We start from the raw sequence: 20,589 nt of genomic DNA on the forward strand, positions 1-20,589 counted from the left end.
GTGGGAGATTGTCTTGAGTTTGGTGGGTGGATGGGTCCAGAGAAGAGACAACTGTTTTTCATGCTTTTGTGTTTTTTGAAATCTGATATCAAGGATGTTATTTCTGCTGTATATTTACCTTGTTTTCAAGAATCATCATTTTGGTATAAGATCAGAACACTAGTATTTTCCTTCTTAACTAAGACTCTTCTATCTTTGGTCTATATTCTCTTCCTAGAATCAGATTGAGATGGGATTTTCATAAAGGCGATGGATTGAAAAGGGCCCTCAGGAGAAGGGGCATGAGGGTAGCGGGAAAGAGCAGGGGAAGAGCTAAGTAAGAATATTGCTCCTCCTGGAGACCAGCTTCAGCCTGGAACCACGGCGGGAGAAGGAACTGTGTAGCACAAATTGCCCCACGTGTCTGTGTTCCCTTGAGGCAAGGGACCAGCTTATTGGAACCTGTGCCAGCCAGTCTTTGCAGGGAGCAGTGGGGCAGTCACTTCCCAGTAGAGGCAGCTCCATCTCTGGGAGCCATTAGCACACATCAGTGCCGGCAGCTGGGGGATGGCTGCCCTGGCCCAGTGGAAGGAGCTTGGCCAAGACACAGCATCCTGTCCAGTTTCCTACCAGTAGACAAAGCTGTAAGATTGCTCACATGGCCACCTCTCTGCCTCAGTTGCTTGGAAGTTCTAAACCAAGTTTCGTGTTTAATTGCTTTAGCGTGCTTCAACCAGGAACATTGAGTAGCATTTTTCCTCTCTTCTTTTTGTTTGTAACTTTAGTCTTTCGTCTTTATCAGTTGTTTTAATACTTATTATAACTGCAATTTTAAGTTGCCTCAAATTCTTTTTTAAAGCCCTGGAGTCCAAAAAAATAAATAAATATAAACCAAAAGCCATTTTTATAATTAGAGCAGTACCAGAGTCATCCTCCTTAAAAATCAGGTGAAATATGTGTTGAATAGAGATACGAGTATTTGCTCTTACAATTTTAATTCGGTACTAGGCATGCTTTCATAAACTGCTCAAGAATCAAGTAAACGGTAAGTATTCTAAATCCAAGGAAGGAGAAAGCAAAATTGCATTTTTGCATACTTTTGCATACATACTTTTATGTATGTATAAAATGCAATGAAATTAATACAAAAGCTACTGGAGATAATGATAATGATGTGACAGTATTCTGCAGAATTGTAGGCTAGGCTAAAATTCCTCAAAAGTCAAGTTGGTATTTGCTAAAGTAATGTACCTGACAATATAGTGATGAAAGACATATGAGAAAACATTGTCCACGTCCAAAACTGAACTTCTATCTAACTACCCTAGGCCTGCCCTCCCCCTGCCTCATATTCACTATGCTGACTAATGACGTCATCCACCAAGGTCATCCAAGCCTAAACCTTGGAGGTCATCTTAAGCACCACTTCCCCAGACCTTTACAACTGCTGACCCTCACAACTAGGCAGTCATTAACCAGTTTCTGACATTACCTAAATTGCTCCCAAACCCATCCCAATTTTATACCCAATTCTTCCGACTTAATTTAAGTCTGTCATTTTTGTCAGAATTGCTAGATGAATTCTTCAGTCATATGTATAGATACAGATATACACATGCTCCATAGGTTAAAAAAATTAAGTATGATATTTTTGGTCTTCTGAGTTTTGTTTTGGTAACTTTTGATCAAATAAAAATGAATAAGTATATGCAGTAAATTAGACTATGATTTCTCAAACTCAGAGCTGTTGACACTTGGGGCCAGATAATTCTTTGTTGCCAGAGTTTGTCCTGTACGTTGTAAGATACTTAACAGCATCCCTGGCCTCTTCCTACTAGATTCCAGTAGCACTACCTCAATTGAGACAACCAAAAATGTGTCCTGGCATTGCCAAATGTCCCCTGCAGGCTAAACTCACCCCAGAGGAAGCCACTCGATTAGACTAAGAACGATCGAGTAGCACTAGTCATATGCTTTCTGTGCACCAACTGCTTTCTGTGTGTCATCTCATTTAATCCCCACAAGAACGCTATGGATAGGTGCCATTCTTATTATCATTTTCACATGAGCAAACCAAGACCTTAGTTAAGTAATGCGTACTGTGTAACCATGCACCCACACCAGGGCTTGCACCCAGGTGGTTTGACTCCAGAATCTGGTTCCCTCAGGTTGGAGCCATCTCCCTCTACTTGCTCGTTATGTGACCCTGGGCAAGTTAGGGAACTTACGTCATCTCTGTCTCCCTCAGTGTCCTGTAAGATCATGAGAATAGTTCCTGCCTGGTAGAGTCGTTAGGTTTAAACCAGTAGACAAAGGATTTAGACCAGGACTGGCGTGTGTTAGGAAGCACTTGCCATGACATGTCACTGAGAATGCAGAGGTAAAAAGGACACCTCACCTCCCAGTCTAGTTGGAGATGCAATCATGTAAACTCATAATTTCATAATTTCTTAAATAGAGCATTTTTACACAGTGCGCATTACTTAAGTCTTGGTGTGCTCATGTGAGCTATTGTGAGGATTAAATGAGAGCATTTATTAAATTCATAATTTGTTAAAAAGAACGTTTTCTGAGAACACAGATGCGGGTTTGAACTTCTAGGCTGTCAGGATTGAGTTTACAGGAGAGGTCCCCTGTGAATCCTGAAGGGTGAGCAGGAGCTTTGGTAGCAAGAGAGTGAGGCTGGGAAGAGTGCAGGTGGAGAAATGAACGCAGCAGGATAGGAATTCCTGTAGGAATGGAGAGACTCCACATCATTTATGGCATGATTGCCACCTCCAAACAATACATTGGGCCATTATTTCATATAAAAGGGCTGATTTTCTGAGAGTTTGAAACATTCCTGTTTCTACTTAGGAAGAAAATATCCCAGAGCTAAATAAAAATTCTTTTTTGAAGTATATATAGAATGATACAGCAGATACAAAGAGAACTTCTACTGTAGGACTAAAGGCTACATAGACTATATAAACCCAACCACATTAAGCAAAGTGAGAGAACTACTAATGGGGTCAAAGCAGTTCTATCACATTAATTTACATGAAAACCTTCTTTGTGTCAGAATTCTTTTTAATATGACACTTGTGTATAAAATAACATTTTGACCATTCAAAAGGAGTACATACTTTAAACAATCATTTAACCTTCTGCAAAATGATTCCCTTCCTAATTCCCATATGTGATAATACGTTTTCATTTTAGCGATTTCATTAATAGCTACTGACATTGTTGCGGAAGAGAATGTCCACCCAGTAAAATAGGCATAAGATATGTTAGTCTACTTCTGTTTGCACAAATGAAAGTTATTTACTTGCATAAAAGATATTCTTCCCACTTCCTGAGTTATTCATGTACAAAGAAATAGTCTTTTTTCCCCTTTACCATTGAATCATTGACAATGACTAAGTTTCAATTAACAAATAAATTGTTAGAAACAGTGGTGTACAGTGTTTCCTTCGCACCTACTGAAAACTCAGTTTTTATTTTCTTGCTAAAATATTTGAATCACATATCATAATTTATATTTTAAAAGCATTCTTTATTTAAAATATATCTTGACATTCATTAATTGAAACAGCTCATTTATAAGAAAACATTTTTGTTAGCATGAATGAAATTTGAGAGAAAAAGTGACAACTTAAAAGTAACTTTTATCATCCAAATACTAATAAATGAGAGGGGAAGTGGGATGATAGTAAATCCAGAATGTTATAGGATAAATGAACTTAATCTGTGGAGAGTACTCTTGCTAGAAGCAGAAGAAGGGAGTTCTTGAACATTTTGAAACAAACTTTTGTTATCACTTAGCTTGTACTTAATGCTTTAAGAGTCCTAGAGATTTTAGTTTGGTTTGGCTTTGCTTTACTGTGGTAGCATTTACCAGTTTCTTCAGTTCTACCTAATCTTGGTTTGCATATAATATTGCCAGCTCTTATAAATATATGTAGATGGTTTTCTAAAATGATAAAGAAATGGGCTGGTCACAGGAGGTGGGGACTTGGGATGGATGGTTTTGGCAGCATCTGAATGGAATAGGCAGCTCTTGTATTCCTAATGTACTTTCACACACTGTAGCTTTAAAACAGAAGCAAGTTGCTGTGTTGTTGCCAGCCAGATAGCAAAGTGGAGAATACTCTTGGTTCACACCAGGGCAAGGTACTTTTTATACTTGGCAGTTTAGTTCTTTTATAAAATCCAGTTTGAAAGCTGTATCAGCAAATTATCTTAAAAAAGAAAAAGAGCTATCAATTAATTGCCTTATGAATGTAATCAGAACCTCTTTCAATTACAAATCTTTAAGTAAAACATGGAAACAATAATGGAAAAAATAAAGAACTCTTCAGACAGATATAATTGTATATGATAGTTTTATTGGCATTTTAAACTACCTTGTAGTTGTTAAAGTATTTTACATTCTACTTTCTTTGTAGGGAAAGTTAAGCATAATTCTGATTTTTTAAAATCTAAAAGTCCCATTTGGCACCCAAAAATTCCATTTCATATGTATCACTCAGTTATTTACACGTAATCCTTCAGATTGTGTGTGGAATTGTTCTCGAGCTGTGTGTTAGAGATAGGCTGCTGCGTGGGTGGGTCGAGCCAAGCTTCTGGATTCCTTTTTATACAAGAGGTGCAGAAAATCATGCCAGAGATAAACAACAGCATTGCTGAAATGAATCCGATATAGATAGCTCCTCCAGGTTCGTGTTTGTTGCTTTCTGGAACTGTCAGATCCAGAAAGTTTGCGATGATCTCCTTTGTGTACCACACTGTCGGGATTAAACTAGAGATTCCTGCAGACATGAAACAGACTCCTCCAGCAAAGGAAGCATTTCTCTTGGTTTCTCTGTCCCCTCCTAAGCGAGTACATTTCATTCCTACTGTGGAAGTGCAGATCCCCAAAGCAGACAGAACACACGCCAGGACCATGGTGGCTCTCGCAGCCTGCACGTGGATGGGGAGGGACAGAATGGAGCGTTTCAGGGCACAGCTGAACATCCCGGTGCTGTACCACGTACAGTCCATCCAGAGCCCGTGCAGCTGCACAATGGCTGTTATGATGTTGGAGCCCACATCCACATTCACCTTCCAGTTGGGCAGCAGGGTGGCTGTGAGCACTCCAGAGACCCCAGATAAGGCCAGGATGAAAGCAAGGAGCTGGAGTCCTGCTGAGGCCATGATGTTACTGTTTAGTCTGTCCTCTTAGAAAATCCTGATGTTTAACGATGCTGGCTGTCGTATCTATTTCTGTGCAGTGGAGAACCAAATAACAAAGCCTAAGGAAAGAAGACAAAACCAGGATTGAGGGAAAGAAAGTGTAAGTAAACAAAAGGCTTCCCTTTAGAGTAGGAGCCAAGAACACACCTGAGTACCCCCCTTCTCCAGCCCCCAAGCAGATGAGGATGCTGTAGGCCGGAGGAGAAAAGCTCCCACTGGGCCTTGAAGACTGGTCTGAGTGATATGCATGGGTGGTGTTGATACAGGGCATAAAGAAAGCAGTTGCCCACTTAATTCTTTTTAAAACTCAACATATGCTGAAACTGTAAAGTGGACATGTACCTTGTTAGGAGATTTAGACATTTGAAATTCCAGCTATAGTATCTGATAAAGAATTTTAATAGCATTATAGGTTTTTCAAATGATTTTATTTTTAATGAAAATAGTAGGTAATAAGAAAATAAATTAAGGCCACCTTTTAAAGATGGTTTATAAATACATTTTAGAAAAGTATTTAAGAAATCGCTTTCATAAACAGATCTTTATGACACACCCACAGAGCCAGGCACATAGCCCAAGTGAACCATTTGAGGAGGAAGGAAAGCAGCAGAAAGAAGTATAAGTCTCTGGCATGGTTATCCCTAAGTTCTAGCTAATACTGTTTGCAAAATCCTGACTGAGGTTAGTACTTGTTTTACTTCAGGAACCTGGTACTCAAAACAATTAAGCCACTGTTTTTTGTATATAAGAACGTGAGGTCCTTTCTAACTGGGACTAGAATCATTTCCTGGCCAAAATGAAGCCGGCTATTCTAAAGAATTCAGAAGTAGTGATGGCAGATCTCAAAAATACATACCAGAAATAATCACACCGTTAGTTGTCTGTGAAAGGATACCCAAAATAATTTAACCCTTTATTTTCTTTGTTTATTTTTAAGAGCAAGGAAAAGACTACACCTACTTTGTGGCTTGGCTGTGTTTTAAGAAACAAAAAGACTTCCGATTCCATCTTTCTATTCCTGTTCCCCCATCTAGCCCATTTGGCACTGCTTACTGCCTTCTTTGAGAAAAATGTAATGGTTTCTGAAATACTGCAGTACGGACTTTCGTTGTTGTTCTGAATTAATTTTGAATGATATGATGAAGTGGCTGTATCGTGATTCATAGGTATTTCACAAAAGGCAATACAGGCTCTTGAGTCAAAAACACCTGGGCCAGTTCTTAGCTTTATACCTCTCTGTGCCTCAGTATCCTCTTCTGGAAAATGGGAAGGATTGGAATACTTCTTTCATAGGGTTAAATAAGTTAATACATTTTAAGGGCTTTGAACAATATTTAAGCCACAGAAAGTTCTCAGTAGTTTAAAATTGACATCATTATTAGTATTTGTATTTCTTGTGTATTGTGACATTTGATGTTTAAAATTATTTGGATCTTTTCCCTTTTTCTCATCCTTCCTTGGGCTGATTTATTTTCATAGAATCTTAGAGCTGAAAGAAACCTCAGACAGACAATCTCAAGCATCCTCGTTTTTCAGATCAGGATATTCAGCTAGGATATCACCCCATGCTGTACAGTCTTCAGCAGCCAACCTGCAGTGTTCAGATCTCTCCTCACCCCTCCTACTCACGGGATCATCCCGCATCGTTTCCCCCATTTACCGCAACACTTCCTGCTAAAATCTCCCCCCCATGTGTTTCCCGTGGGAACCAGGGAAAACACTACATCTGGAGGCAAAAAGCACCGTTAACTGTCTATTTCACCCACTCCCCTCCCCACCAGGGAAAAAAAGGACTGTAGAGGAAGTTAATAGGGCAAATGGCTCAGCTTCAGATGACTCAGCAAGGAGATTGATGCCTGGCTTTGGTTAAATATTTGAAATAGTACTAATCCATTGCCTATTTAAATTTAAAGTACAAACTTTGCATAGCTACAAACATTGATTCTCTAAGACGTTAGGTCCTAGACTATCTGGATTGTGCTGTTCTGTTTTTGTTCATAATCTGAAAATGTAAATCTTACCATTTTAGAAAAGAATTTCCCTGGGATTTTAAGTTCTTAAGAGTCAGACTTATCTGTAAACATCAGTGTGCTTAGGGTTCGCCTGGTATCATTCAGTTAGTTTCTTTTCTGTTTTCCAAACTTAGACCAAAATAGAACAAAGTTAAAGTTTCTAGAAAAAAATCAAGCACATGTTTACAGTTTTATAATAGCTGTTTTCAAGTTTAGGTTTTAGCATTTCGCACTCTAGCCAGCTTGCTAAATTACTGCCTCCGGACCATTTTCACCTTAGGGATTCTTCAAGTGTGGGGTTGCTGTAACATTTTCTAACAGCATCTGCTTGCTCACTGTTCTCTCTCCCTCTCTCTTTCTTTCTACTTTGAATGAATAACCTTTGTATGTTGTCAATCTATGTTCAGCTTACCAATTGTAATCTTTTTCTTCCCATTAACCGGTACATTTTATAACTTTCAGTATATTTCAGATGTGAAGACAGTTTGTTCATCATAATTAACAAGTACTGGCAGTGATCAATTACAGACAGCCAAAATCAGTGTAAACAATATGACATTGCATTTAATTAGCATAGTGCTTACTTACTGTTGAATATTAGATTCAAATGCTTTTTTTCTTCATGGAGAACTTAGGTAGAAAGAATTTGTTCTCCAAATGAAGGTCACTTTCTGCTCATACAAATATACTGGCATTTTGGCTGTGTTGCAATTTACCCTCCAGCCACAAGCATAATACCATTTGCGGCCTTTTCTCTCAAAATTTCTATCTCATAGAGAATAAAGACACACTTTGTTCCAGCGGCTGTGGTAGTGGTAGAGAAATACTGTGAAGGCAAGCAGAAGCAGAGGGGAGGGGTCGCATGTAAAAACTTACATGATCTACAGTGAAAACTCTCTCATGGTCCCAAAACACAGTGCACACAGAACAGAACCAAGCACGTTCAGTTTTTGAACTATTTGCCAGTAGAAAGTCTGTTGTAGATTTCACTAAAATGTAGTCAGCTTTCCAGACAAGATTTATTTATATCAAAAATAATATTTAAAAGCAGATTTACAACTTATAATTCAAACTAAATAATACTGAAATACCTAGTCTTAGATCTCTAAGCCTTAAGACATGTTTTATTCACCATACCTTTCGTCAGTAGCTTTCACTGTCTTAACTCCTTCGGTCAGTTGTCTTCAAATTAACCTCAGTTAGTTATGGTGAAGAAAAACCATATACGTGAGGCTTATTTCAGAAATTCTGGATATGTTTATAAAGCTCCAATAAGTTAACTTGAAAAAAGCAAATAAAGGACAACGTAGAAATCTGAGAAGTAAAAACTGCTGATGGTGTTAGAAGATAAATACCAGGTTCTCCATCTCATTTTTTGAGATGTGGGAGAATTAAGAAAGGAGAGGCGGGGAAGGGAGGAAGTTGTTGTTACAGCAGGATTTGTTGAAACCTGAAAGCTAAAAATGCTTTTGTGTCACTGTACAGAGGAGGAATTATTTGGGTACTCACAAAAAGGCCTTCTTTTCTTTTAATACTATGTTTTAGTCACATAGTTATAATTTATTTTTGAAATTTTCTCTATGTTGAAAGATATAATGTATTATTTTATGTCCTCCGTTCAAGAATGTGGTCTGAAATATTTTTAACTATGTCATGCTTTACAAATGAGAGTTGAGACTCCCTTTTTTCCCTGGTATACTTGACTTGTCTGGAACCTGAATTCACAAAATTGTTAACTTTCAAAAATAATCATTCAGAAGAAAGTTTTTTAAAATATGTTTTTGTTTTCAATAAAAGAAAAAAGAAAACCCAGCAACAACTTTTGACGAGAATCTGATCACTGACCTTACAGGTATTTGTGTGTGTGTGGTGCCTTGAGTTTTCTTGTTATTCCTTCCACTTAGAAAGATCTGTGGAGTATAACTATAGAGATTCAGGAAATGTTATGAATAAATTACCCAAAGTGATGTGATGAGACACAGCAGATAAGACGGTGATCAGATACTGAGGTTGTAGCCCATGAATAATGGTACAGATGGATTTCACTACCATCCTTTTGGGTTCTCATTTTTTTCTTCCTCAGTAAGTCTTATTCTACAAGCTATAAATTCATAGCCATTATACAGAAAGAAGATAATTTGATTATTGGATTTTTAAATTTAACAACTGTTAATCACCATATTAGACTTTAATCATTTGTTTAAAAGTAGTAAATAAACAAACACGTGTTTCAGTTATCTGGATTTTTTGTTTTTGTTTGTTTTAATCCAAAGTTTGACATTTAGCAAGATACTGTTTTCCTCTTTTCTAAATCTAACATCTGTGGGTTTGCTTTTTAGCCATAGTGTTGCTTACATGTTAAGTCTTACCTCTCTAAGTCGTTATAAGCTTTATGTGTACTGGCTTTGTTCTTTCATTTTATTTCATGGCAAATACAAACAATTCAGTGCATAAATAAATACTGGAAGAAGTTGAGTTGAATTGCAGACACTAGTAGTCACAGCAGTGTCATTAGTGCTGCATCAGAAGAAACCTCACCAGGGCCCTCCAGCATCCCGGCTTGTTTTGCTAGTCACCATGGTTGTTAGTGCAGACATAAGCTTTGTGAGGCTGACTGACGGCAGGTGGAGGGACCCAGCTGCTCCCCACTCCAACCTCCAGCATAAGGAAGCTCACTGAAGGATAAATGGGTTAAGCATGCTTTAATGTACATTTCTATTCTCAAAACATTTTGATTATTTTTTTGCCTTGATGCAAACAATAATCCTATAAAATATTAATTGCCTGCTTTAGAAGGAAAAACTGAAATGGAAGCAACTTTCATTAGCTATAGACCTTTAATGAAGGCAGAATTTCTTATATAAAAAAGGAGCTAGGAAAGTAGAAGTGTAAATAGAAATGTAGTCTTTATCAACATTCCTATCTACTTCTGATGTGGACATTAAAGGAATATTAATCTTTTGAGTCCAGAGACTCTCTTAGATGAGTCTTATGACCCCTCAGCTTAAATCTCTTGCCCGGCCCTCTCCCCTGAACTCCCAAGTTGTGTTTCTGTCTGCTGACTTGGCGTCACTGATGGATAGCTCCGACCTGTCGTGGCACAAAACTGAACTCCTGACCATCCCCAAACTGTTCTCCCCACGGATTTCCCGTGTTCATTAGTGGCAAATCCTTCTTTCCATTTGGCCAGCCGGAGATCTTAAAAGTCATCCCTGATTCCATACCAACATCCCTTCAGTCAACAAGTTGTTTTGTTTCTGACTTCAGACTAGAACAAGAACCTTCCACCTCCGAGCCCCTCTTCTGCTTCCACTGTAGCACAAGACCTCTGAGGTAGAAGGTCAGCCCTACAGGGCAAGGACCTCTCTCTGTTTTGTTCATCGCTGATTCCCCTGCACCGGGAGCAGTGCCTGGTACATAGTAGGGATACAGTAAATATTTGCTCAATGAATGAATTCAGAAACTGACTTTAAGTATATAATGTTAAACTATAAATTGCACTTGAATGTTTAAAAATATTTTATTTCTAAACAAGGCTAGAATTTTAAGTAATTTTGGAACTCTAGTTTGTCATCTTGCTAATAATAATATCTACCATTTATAACCTGCTTTCCATATGCCAGGTACTGCTTAATGTGCTATAATACTTAATTCTCAAAACAAACCTATGAGATAAGAGGAATTTTATAGATAAGAAAACTGGCCAGGCGCGGTGGCTCATGCCTGTAATCCCAACACTTTGGGAGGCTGAGGCAGGCGGATCACCTGAGGTCAGGAATTCAAGAACAGCCTGGCCAACATGGTGAAACCTTGTCTCTACTAAAAATACAAAAATTAGCCGGGCATGGTGGCACACGCCAGTAGCCCCAGCTATTCAGGAGGCCGAAGCAAGAGAATTGCTTGAACCCAGCAGATGGAAGTTGCAGTGAGCCAAGTCATGTCATAGCACTCCAACCTGGGCGATAGAGCGAGACTCTGTCTCAAAAAAAAAAAAAAGAAAGAAAGAAAGAAAACTAAGCTGCAGAGAAGTAACTTTTGACTAAGGCTGTAAAATGAGTAAATTGCAGGAATGGGGTTGAGGCCCAATACAGCGATTTTTGAAACCTTGACATACTGCGTAGCACTGCCCCACCTCTAATTAGAAAAGAATGTATTTGCAAGTCCTACCTCTCTATGGTAGTTTATAAGCTATGGAAACAAATTAACCCAGAAATCTCTGTAGCTTTACATATTAGCGTTTACTTCTCAGTTCCTGCAAAGTCCGCTGTGGGTTGAGTGATCGCAGTCTATCTTTCTTCTTTAGAATGTTTTCATTTATCTTTAAGCAGAAGTGACTTTAGCTTCTCTTAGTGTGTGCTGTTGCTTAGTGATGTTAATCTGGATGTTCAGGCAGGCTTTTATTGTCTTTCTGAAAGAATCAGTAATTTAACTGAGTATTTTGGAAATAACAATACCACACCTTCCTGTAGAGCTTAACAGTTTATAAAGCATTGCACTCCATCGTCTCATCACTGGATCCCAGTAACAGGCTTGTGAGAGAGACCTCTACCCTAATCAAAGACCTGGGGATCGGGGTTGAGGGGAAACACTTTGGTGGCTGACATTTTCTTCAAGAAAGAGTTTGAAGGCCACCAGTAGAGGCAGTGGGAACCATCAGTGTTTTTTCGTGGTGGAATTTGTGGTTTACAGAGCACTTGGCTATGGTGTGGAGGATTTAAAGAGATCAAAACTGGAGACGGACGGACTCTGGGAGGCTGTGGTAATGGGAGCGATTAAATAGAACTAACTAGATGAGTAGAGAGATTGCATAGGAAATGAATTCAAGATACAGGGTGTTCATAAATTCTGTAAATATAATTAAATATATATATATATATATATATAAAATGTAGTCAAGGGCATCTTCAGTCTGTAAAAAGAACCCAAAATTTCCTGTCTACATTTTGAAAACAAATTTATAGAAGGGGCTTTAGGCTTGTATTGGTTTCAGTGGACAAATTACAGAAAAATCTAACAGTAGACTTATAGTACAGTAGTCCTTATAGTTTTATAAGGACTCATTGTTTGGAAGTCAATACTGTTCAAGGTTAGTTCTGCAGTTTGAAACTCTTCTTAAGGATTCCAGTTCATTCCGTTTTTCTGTTCCTTCAAACTGAACTTTTCTTGACTGTGTGAAAGTTGATGATACAAATTAGGTCATTCTTGTCTTACCCAACTAAATCAGAGTCAAGGGGCCAGGAGAAAAAAGCACTCAGGGCACATAGCACCATAGCACCTGCTCCAAAATTTATACTTTTTATAAGCCTAGCTGCTGAAACAGCCTGCTGTAACACCAAGACCAGTTTTACCGTAGCTGCTGGGACCACCTACTGTGACTCTAAGACTGGTTTTACCTGCTGTCATCACTCACCAATGAGAGCTTGCCCACACCCAAAAGCTTCTCTAGTGCCAATAAGCTTTCTTTCAAAACAACACATAACATTTCTCTAATAACTCCCAACCTTCCCTTTGTTCTTTGGACACTCCAAAGACCACCTGGTCTGTGTGTAGGCCCTGAATTACAATTCTTGCTTCCCAAATAAAACATTGAATTTGGAGATTTGTCTCTATATTTTATTTTTACTTCAACAGCTATGAGATGGCTGCCTCAGCTGACCCTTTCATCAAGAAGCACCGTATTCTACGGCCAGGCATGGCGGCTCACGCTCATAATCCCAACACTGGGAAGCCAAGGCAGGTGGATCACTTGAGGCCAGAAGTTTGAGACCAGCCTGGCCAACATGGTGAACCCCATCTCTACTAAAATACAAAAATTGGCCGGGCGTAGTGCCACCCGCCTGTAGTCCCGGCTACTCGGGAGGAGGTGGAGGTTGCAGTGAGCCAAGATCACGCCACTGCGCTCCAGCCTGGACAATAGAGTGAGACTCTGTCTCAAAGAAAAAAGAAAAGAAAAGAAAAAAAAGGCAGCAAAGTATTCTAGAGTTCTCTTCCCCTCTCCTACCCCCACCCCAGACTTTGCTTTAATGTCTCAGTTTCCAGAACTGGCTCATTTGGTCATTCTTAACTGTGAGCGAGACTGGGGAAGTTTGTGTCTGGCTTTTCATCCTCCCTGGTGAGCTGTACCCAACAGGGACTCAGGCTGGCTTTGGGGGTATCACAGGGCTCTAGCTGCACTTCTGGCCTCCAGGATTTGAGTTGACTGTGTGATACTTTCCCAAGCAACTGGGATTGTTCCCCAAATTTGTGATTCTCACTTCTGCCCACACAAGGGCTTTGGAAAAGCCCCGAGAAGCTCAGGCCCAACCCAGTGGCTCTTATTTTTCTGGGATGGAGCCCCATCCTTGTGTTTTTCAAATGCTGTCCACTTAATTCTAATGAGAAATTGGGGTTCTGAATTTAAAAAACAACGTTACGATGGTTAATACTGAGTGTCAACTTGATTGGATTGAAGGATACAAAGTATTGATCTTAGGTGTGTCTGTGAGGATGCTGCCAAAGGAGATCCACATTTGAGTCAGTGGGCTGGGGAAGGCAGACCCACCCTCAGTCTGGGTGGGCACCATCTAATCAGCTGCCGGTTCAGCTAGAATATAAGTGGGCAGAAGAATGTGAAAAGAGAGTCTGGCTTAGTCCCCCAGCCCACATCTTTCTCCTGTGCTGGACGCTTCCTGCCCTCAAACATCGGACTCCAAGTTCTTCAGTTTTGGAACTCTGACTGGTTCTCCTTGCTTCTCAGCCTATAGATGGCCTATTGTGGGACCTTGTGATCGAGTGAGTTAATACTTAATAAAGTCTTCTTTATATGTAATTCCATTAGTTCCGTCCCTCTAGAGAACCCTGACTAATACAAATGTTTTTTCTTGTTTGCTTTCCATTCAACCTTGAAAATAATGACAGTTCAGAGTAAGATAAAATAGTTACCTGTTCCAGCCCCACAGATTTAAAGTGATTTGACCTAATCCTAAAATAATGTTTTTCTCCTGGCCCAGCCTTAGGAAATTAACAGTATCAGCTATGAATATACGAATGTACTGACCAAGCATCTTCAGTGTGATGTCTAGTCCGTTTGACAATTATGGTTTGTTATGAATTACTATATTTGTATGCATGTTTTATTTCTCAGTCTTTTAATAATATTAATAGCTTTACCAAGTACCGTCTGAGTTTGTTTAGATTGCAAGCCTCTCTGAGGTCCTGGCTTCGCTCTGAGGGACTGGAGTTGCTCAGGACCTGCAGCGCTAGGGTCCAGACCCTGGCAGTTGCCAATGTGCTGCCACACCCATGGCCGGGCTGGGCAGCCTCGAAGCTGCCTCAGGCAACTCCTGCCACATCCACAAACCAAGCGGGAGCACAGCCCGGGACAGAAACACAGGGCACCTCCAGATGCTGCTGCTTCACAGACACCAAGGTCATGGCTTGTGGAAAAGGCCTGGTTTTAGGAAGGTCTTTTCCCTCTGATCATCTGGGAACTCCAGATTAAATATAACAGAAAATCTTTATACAACAATTGTCAATTCTTATTCCATTTTGTGCTTTCTTGAGGATACACGTGCATCTCCCTGAAATTGTTTAATCTCTTAGAACCAAGAGACACTGACTCATCTTGTTGTTGTTATTACTAATAGGTATAATTTACATACATACATATGTCCATTTACATAATTTACACAGTAAAAAACTCTTCATCCCCCTCACCACATTTCTTAGTCTTATTTCTCATTGTGATCTGCATTCCCTGTCACTCTCTTGGCCTCAATTCTTCCTACCACATCTGCTCTGAGAGGAAACACTGTGTGACTGCTTAAAATCTGTTCTTTTTTTATGATCTCAAGAAGAAGGAGAAAAAAACAAAGATCTGTAGGAAGAAAAAAGGGTGAGGACAGAACTTCTGCAGAAATAAATATTGTTACAATAACGCAAATTGTAAACTTTAGGATAGGTACTGACTGTGTAGTTATCTTTATTGAACCAGTTGGTTTGAAATACTTAGAATGCTGTCAGCTGTAAGGTTTTACAGTGGAAATTCTTTCCTTAAATTGGCTTTGGGACGTGGATCACAGGTAGAGTAAACCAATTCTGGGAAATTTGATCTACATTCACATTTGTCAGTATTTTCTTTTTCTATGACATGCATAATTATCATATCATAGGCATCAGTGACTTGCTGCCTCTACCTGGGATTCTTCTGACTTGGGAAACTTGTAACCTCGAGACCTGCAATGTCCTAAAGTGGACTGTCATTAGCTTGGGGGAGGTACTTGAAGAGCAGGCAGACCCTGGAGGGTGGGGAAACCAAGCATCCAGAGGCACTCATCTTGCTCTGTTGTTTTACCCAACACTGAAATGACTCTCCCAAGCCCCTGTCCTCCTGTGTTCCATCTTGTGGTGCCTATAGCCTGCAAGATGCCATATGCTTCCTGTTCCCAACTACCCAGGTCTGCTCGTGATCATTCCACTTTGAACTTTGAATCTTTCTTATATGTTGTTCTTTAAAGTCTTATTGATTATTCCCTGTGGTCTTTTCTTCCTTTTTTTCACTAGCCCTTCTGTTGTCTTAAGTTATGGCTGTGTCTTGGCTGATTACGTAGTAACTTCCTCATCATTTTTCCTCTCCCCTATCTCGTCCTCTAATGGTCTTGAACACCATGAGCGTGTTGAATGAAGACCCTTTCGTAGACAGTGACAAGTATTGTTTCTGCGTCTGTGCATGTGGTCGTGACTTAGCTTTCGGGCATATGATAATCATCAGGAACTGAGTTGTACATTCTTCAGTGTCATCTGTATATCATGTTGATTACAGTTCTCAGTTGTAATATCTAATATCTAAGATTTAAGGTTTAATATCTCCTTAGCCCAGGTCCCTTGTGAGTTCCAAGTGCTGCTCTGAGCTGATAACCCGTCACGTCCTAGACACCCTGGCCTGGAAACTAGGACATCAGCTTCGGGCCTGTTATGGCTAAAGCTGCTAACACTGAGAAACAGTCTTAGTTTGTTACAGTGTTGACGTATAGGGTTAGAAAGGCAAATATTTAAATTCATTTTAAATCCTTTCATTTGAAATTTTAGTAGGTCATTTTGGTATACTGATAGACTGAGTTTGGAAAAGGGCTGGCAGCATTGAACTAGAATATTTTAAGTACTTCTAATGCCTTTGTACTGATTTCTTTTTTGTAATCAAACCCATTAACAGACTTAAAACTCAAGGAAGAAAAAATAATAGTTGTAATTTTAAATAAGCATTCAATTATAAGTAAAAAGCATTTTTGTATTCGTTACCATAGTTACCAAGCAGTTTTCCTATAGTTCTAGAAAAAATGGGCTCCATCATTCAGAGTAATTCTGAAAGGTGCCTTTGGGGGAAAGGGAGAGGAAGGGGTGGTACAGGAGAGGTCCTCGCCGTCCCAGAAGCAGGAGACATAACTGGAAGAGCTTTGTTGACACTGAGTTTTACAGACTCTCCCACTAAATAGTAACTGCATTTCTGAGGGGAGTGCTGTTGTAGCTGGGACGTGATGTAAGCCAGCTTAGCAGGGTACTGGAATTGTATTCAAACTTTAGAAGTCGACTGCTATAGTTTCCATGGAGTACTGCTATATTTGTTCAGGATTTTAAAACCCAAGTGAAAGTTAGACATTTCCTGTATTTACAAATATCAACTATATCTCAAAGGAATGAAATCAGGCAAATAAAGATGATGCCAAAATTAAAAATATAAAGAAGCTGGAAGTGGCAGTTTCTGTACTGGAAGGAGAGTTCATCTCTCTGTATTTGTGCTTTTGGTCTTAATAATTTTTAAGCCTTATGTAGAGTTTTGATAATACTTCATGGCTTTAGGCCTAGGCAGGGATTAGATTTTATCTCAGATTTTGCTAAGAGTATTTTTTCTGGAGACTAGCAGGCTGCTGGTAAGAATTGCTAGAATTGGGCTCTGTGTCACTGGGAGAACTGGAGTTGAAGGGTTACAGGAGATGAATCCTGGATGATGGGAGGCAGGGATGAGGGCACCAGGGAGCTCCAGGGATGAAAGGGGAACGGAGAGTCCAGTGAGAGAAGGCTGGTGAGGTGTAGAGAGTGGTCAGACACATGCCTGACAGTTGGGGCCACTTCTCTGTACAAATCAGGAGGAGGCAAGGTAGGCAGGATAGTGCAGAGTTTGTGAGAAGGAACCTGACATCTGAAGTCAATGGAACTGCGGCTTGCACTCCGCCATTCATACATAGATCAGGTCTTGGTCTTCTTTTTCCTTCCCCAGAACTTCCCTGAGCTGAAACCACCTTTCTTCTCTCCCTATAGCTGTACCCCCACCCCACCTAAACCCTGCGTCCACTCCACAGCCCCTCATCTTCTTCAGTCCCTCTTTCCCTGATGACCACAGACCTCTCCAAGCTAGACAGACACTGTTCCATGGTGTGTTTTGTTAAGGTCTAAGGGAAGTCCTGTAAGAAGAGGTAGTTGTTATTAAACTTGAGGAAACAGATGAAACAACATACAGCACACAATTCAACACACTTACTAAAATGTATTAAGAGCATTTGGCATCTTAGTGAAGTCACTGCTCGTAACTACTGTTCCACACAATTCAACACACTTATTAAAATGTATTAAGAACGTTTGGCATCTAAGTGAAGTCACTGTTAATAACGACTGTTCCACCATAGAATCCTCACAAGAACAGCCTGGTGGACTTCACCAGAAGGCTGATGGACGTTGTGGGTGGGCATTTGGGGTGTGGAAAGGCTGCTTGGCACGTTCTCAGCCTGCGTCAGCCCACACCGCCGCTTACCACCAAAGCCTTCTATTTCCCATTCCATCCAGAAGGAGCAGCTGTAGCTGACCTGAAACCTTCGGGGACAGGGTCATTGATTGTTTCAATAGGTAGGTGCAAGGTCTCGGGGGTCCGGGTCCCAGATAACACAGCTAAGGCACCACAGGCTCCTCCCACAGCACATCAGGATGCATGAGGCTCAGCACAGCTTATTTTCACTTTCTTGTCCATAAAGTCTCACATCATATTCAGTTGTTTTCCTTCTACCCTAAAATAATAAACACAACCAGAAAAGCCACTCTCCGATCTTCATCCTTTTAAGGAATTATGTGGCCACAAGGATCTTTAGAAGCAAGTCCTCTTAAGAGAAAATGACAACCCCTGTGGGATTTCCACAATAGAGTTCCTTTGGAAAAGCAGTGGTGCAGCCCACACCTCCTAAATTGCCCTACTCTCTTTGCCTTTTGTTGAGTCTGTATGAGATCCTCATTAACAAGTTTAATAATTCCTGGACACGCCTTTCTGCCTGTGGACGCCACCGAAGAAGCATCGTTAAAGTCTCTCTTCTCCCTGCCGTCATGTCTAAGTCAGAGTCTCCTGAAGAGCCGGAACAGCTGAGGAAGCTCTTCATTGGAGGGTTGAGCTTTGAAACAACCGATGAGACCCTGAGGAGCCATTTTGAGCAATGGGGAACGCTCACGGACTGTGTGGTAATGAGAGATCCAAACACCAAGCGTTCCAGGGGCTTTGGGTTTGTCACATATGCCACTGTGGGGGAGGTGGATGCAGCTATGAATGCAAGGCCACACAAGGTGGACGGAAGAGTTGTGGAACCAAAGAGAGCTGTCTCAAGAGAAGATTCTCAAAGACCAGGTGCCCACTTAACTGTGAAAAAGATATTTGTTGGTGGCATTAAAGAAGACACTGAAGAACATCACCTAAGAGATTATTTTGAACAGTATGGGAAAATTGAAGTGATTGAAATCATGACTGACCGAGGCAGTGGCAAGAAAAGGGGCTTTGCCTTTGTAACCTTTGACGACCATGACTCCGTGGATAAGACTGTCATTCAGAAATACCATACTGTGAATGGCCACAACTGTGAAGTTAGGAAAGCCCTGTCAAAGCAAGAGATGGCTAGTGCTTCATCCAGCCAAAGTGGTCGAAGTGGTTCTGGAAACTTTGGTGGTGGTCGTGGAGGTGGTTTCGGTGGGAATGACAACTTCGGTCGTGGAGGAAACTTCAGTGGTCGTGGTGGCTTTGGTGGCAGCCGTGGTGGTGGTGGATATGGTGGCAGTGGGGATGGCTATAATGGATTTGGTAATGATGGAAGCAATTTTGGAGGTGGTGGAAGCTACAGTGGTTTTGGCAATTACAACAATCAGTCTTCAAATTTTGGACCCATGAAGGGAGGAAATTTTGGAGGCAGAAGCTCTGGCCCCTATGGCGGTGGAGGCCAATACTTTGCAAAACCACGAAACCAAGGTGGCTGTGGCGGTTCCAGCAGCAGCAGTAGCTATGGCAGTGGCAGAAGATTTTAATTAGGAAACAAAGCTTAGCAGGAGAGGAGAGCCAGAGAAGTGACAGGGAAGCTACAGGTTACAACAGATTTGTGAACTCAGCCAAGCACAGTGGTGGCAGGGCCTAGCTGCTACAAAGAAGACATGTTTTAGACAAATACTCATGTGTATGGGCAAAAAACTCGAGGACTGTATTTGTGACTAATTGTATAACAGGTTATTTTAGTTTCTGTTCTGTGGAAAGTGTAAAGCATTCCAACAAAGGGTTTTAATGTAGATTTTTTTTTTTTTTTGCACCCATGCTGTTGATTGCTAAATGTAATAGTCTGATCGTGACGCTGAATAAATGTCTTTAAAAAAAAAAAAAAAAAAAAACAATTCCTGGACACTGAGGCTTTTGTCAATTATGACGAGACTTCCCATTTCCTAGACCGTGGTCTCCGTCAGCATTTTTGTGTGTGTCGTTACTGTTTTGACTCCATTTCCCTCTGTCTTTAAATGTTTTTCCTTTGGTATTTGAATGTGTCCTTGTGAATTACCATGAGTCCATTTTTGGAACAAATCAGGGTGTAAATCTCTTACCAGTTATGCCTGAAAAGTTGTATCTTCTGACAATTAAAGAAGCTCCACAGCTGGCAGTAGTTTAAACACTATCAAACAGTGACTTTTTTTTATGGTTTCCATTTTCAATTTCAGTCCTGCCTGTGCCTTTCGGGGCATTTAAAGTTGCTACTAGAAAGTTCTGTGGCTTTTCAGACTACAGCTGATTAATCAGTGTCTACCGAAAATAAGTGGTGTCTCTGTCTGAGAAGTTTAGCACTGAGTGGTCCCTGGGGGCCTGTCTGCCCTCTCTCCGTGTCTTGAAGCTGCTGCTGCAGCCTATTTTTTTACTCATTCAAAAACTAAAATATTCTAATGCCACCTGTTATCTGCTGACTGACTTGAATGATTTGGATTGATTTTTAAGCCATTGTGAAACTGCGTTTTAAAATTAAGTGACCATCAAGCACAGGTCTGGTGGATGTCATTAGAGAACAGGTGCAGCCAGCTGATTTCTCCATGTCATTTGCAAATCCAGAATGTACCATCTTCCAGG

The 20,589-nt window shown here is 40.4% G+C and overlaps 3 protein-coding genes across 8 annotated transcripts in view; 2 read left to right on the forward strand and 1 right to left on the reverse strand.

The window, feature by feature from the left end:
- The window catches only part of TFB1M (transcription factor B1, mitochondrial), a 64,818-nt gene that overhangs the window by 31,847 nt on the left and 12,382 nt on the right, over nucleotides 1-20,589 (forward strand). The window contains exons 6-7 of one of the 6 annotated variants that reach the window (XM_031667709.1): nucleotides 9,006-9,060; nucleotides 12,840-12,993. The exons of the other annotated variants lie outside the window; for them this stretch is intronic. Of the exons in view, the coding sequence (XP_031523569.1) occupies nucleotides 9,006-9,060; nucleotides 12,840-12,958 (174 nt within the window). The 3' untranslated portion in view covers nucleotides 12,959-12,993. Of the gene's footprint in view, nucleotides 1-9,005; nucleotides 9,061-12,839; nucleotides 12,994-20,589 lie in introns of those variants that run through there. 6 annotated transcript variants of the gene reach the window in all.
- On the reverse strand, nucleotides 4,302-8,674 carry CLDN20 (claudin 20). Its single transcript, XM_017958202.3, has 2 exons — nucleotides 8,346-8,674; nucleotides 4,302-5,255 (listed from the first exon to the last, which is right to left on the reverse strand). The coding sequence occupies exon 2, from the start codon at nucleotides 5,155-5,157 to the stop codon at nucleotides 4,498-4,500; it is 660 nt and encodes a 219-aa protein (XP_017813691.1). The 5' UTR covers nucleotides 5,158-5,255; nucleotides 8,346-8,674; the 3' UTR covers nucleotides 4,302-4,497.
- On the forward strand, nucleotides 13,954-19,812 carry LOC116275459 (heterogeneous nuclear ribonucleoprotein A1-like). The gene has a single exon (XM_031667711.1). It carries the CDS (start codon nucleotides 18,552-18,554, stop codon nucleotides 19,512-19,514), a length of 963 nt encoding a protein of 320 aa, XP_031523571.1. The 5' UTR covers nucleotides 13,954-18,551; the 3' UTR covers nucleotides 19,515-19,812.

Source organism: Papio anubis, chromosome 6, assembly GCF_008728515.1.
Source record: "Papio anubis isolate 15944 chromosome 6, Panubis1.0, whole genome shotgun sequence".
Taxonomy (NCBI): domain Eukaryota; kingdom Metazoa; phylum Chordata; class Mammalia; order Primates; family Cercopithecidae; genus Papio; species Papio anubis.

What these genes read in the sequence shown, in the direction of transcription:
- CLDN20 (XM_017958202.3), bottom strand. Translation starts at nt 5,157, where the DNA reads ATGGCCTCAGCAGGACTCCAGCTCCTTGCTTTCATCCTGGCCTTATCT.
- LOC116275459 (XM_031667711.1), top strand. Translation starts at nt 18,552, where the DNA reads ATGTCTAAGTCAGAGTCTCCTGAAGAGCCGGAACAGCTGAGGAAGCTC.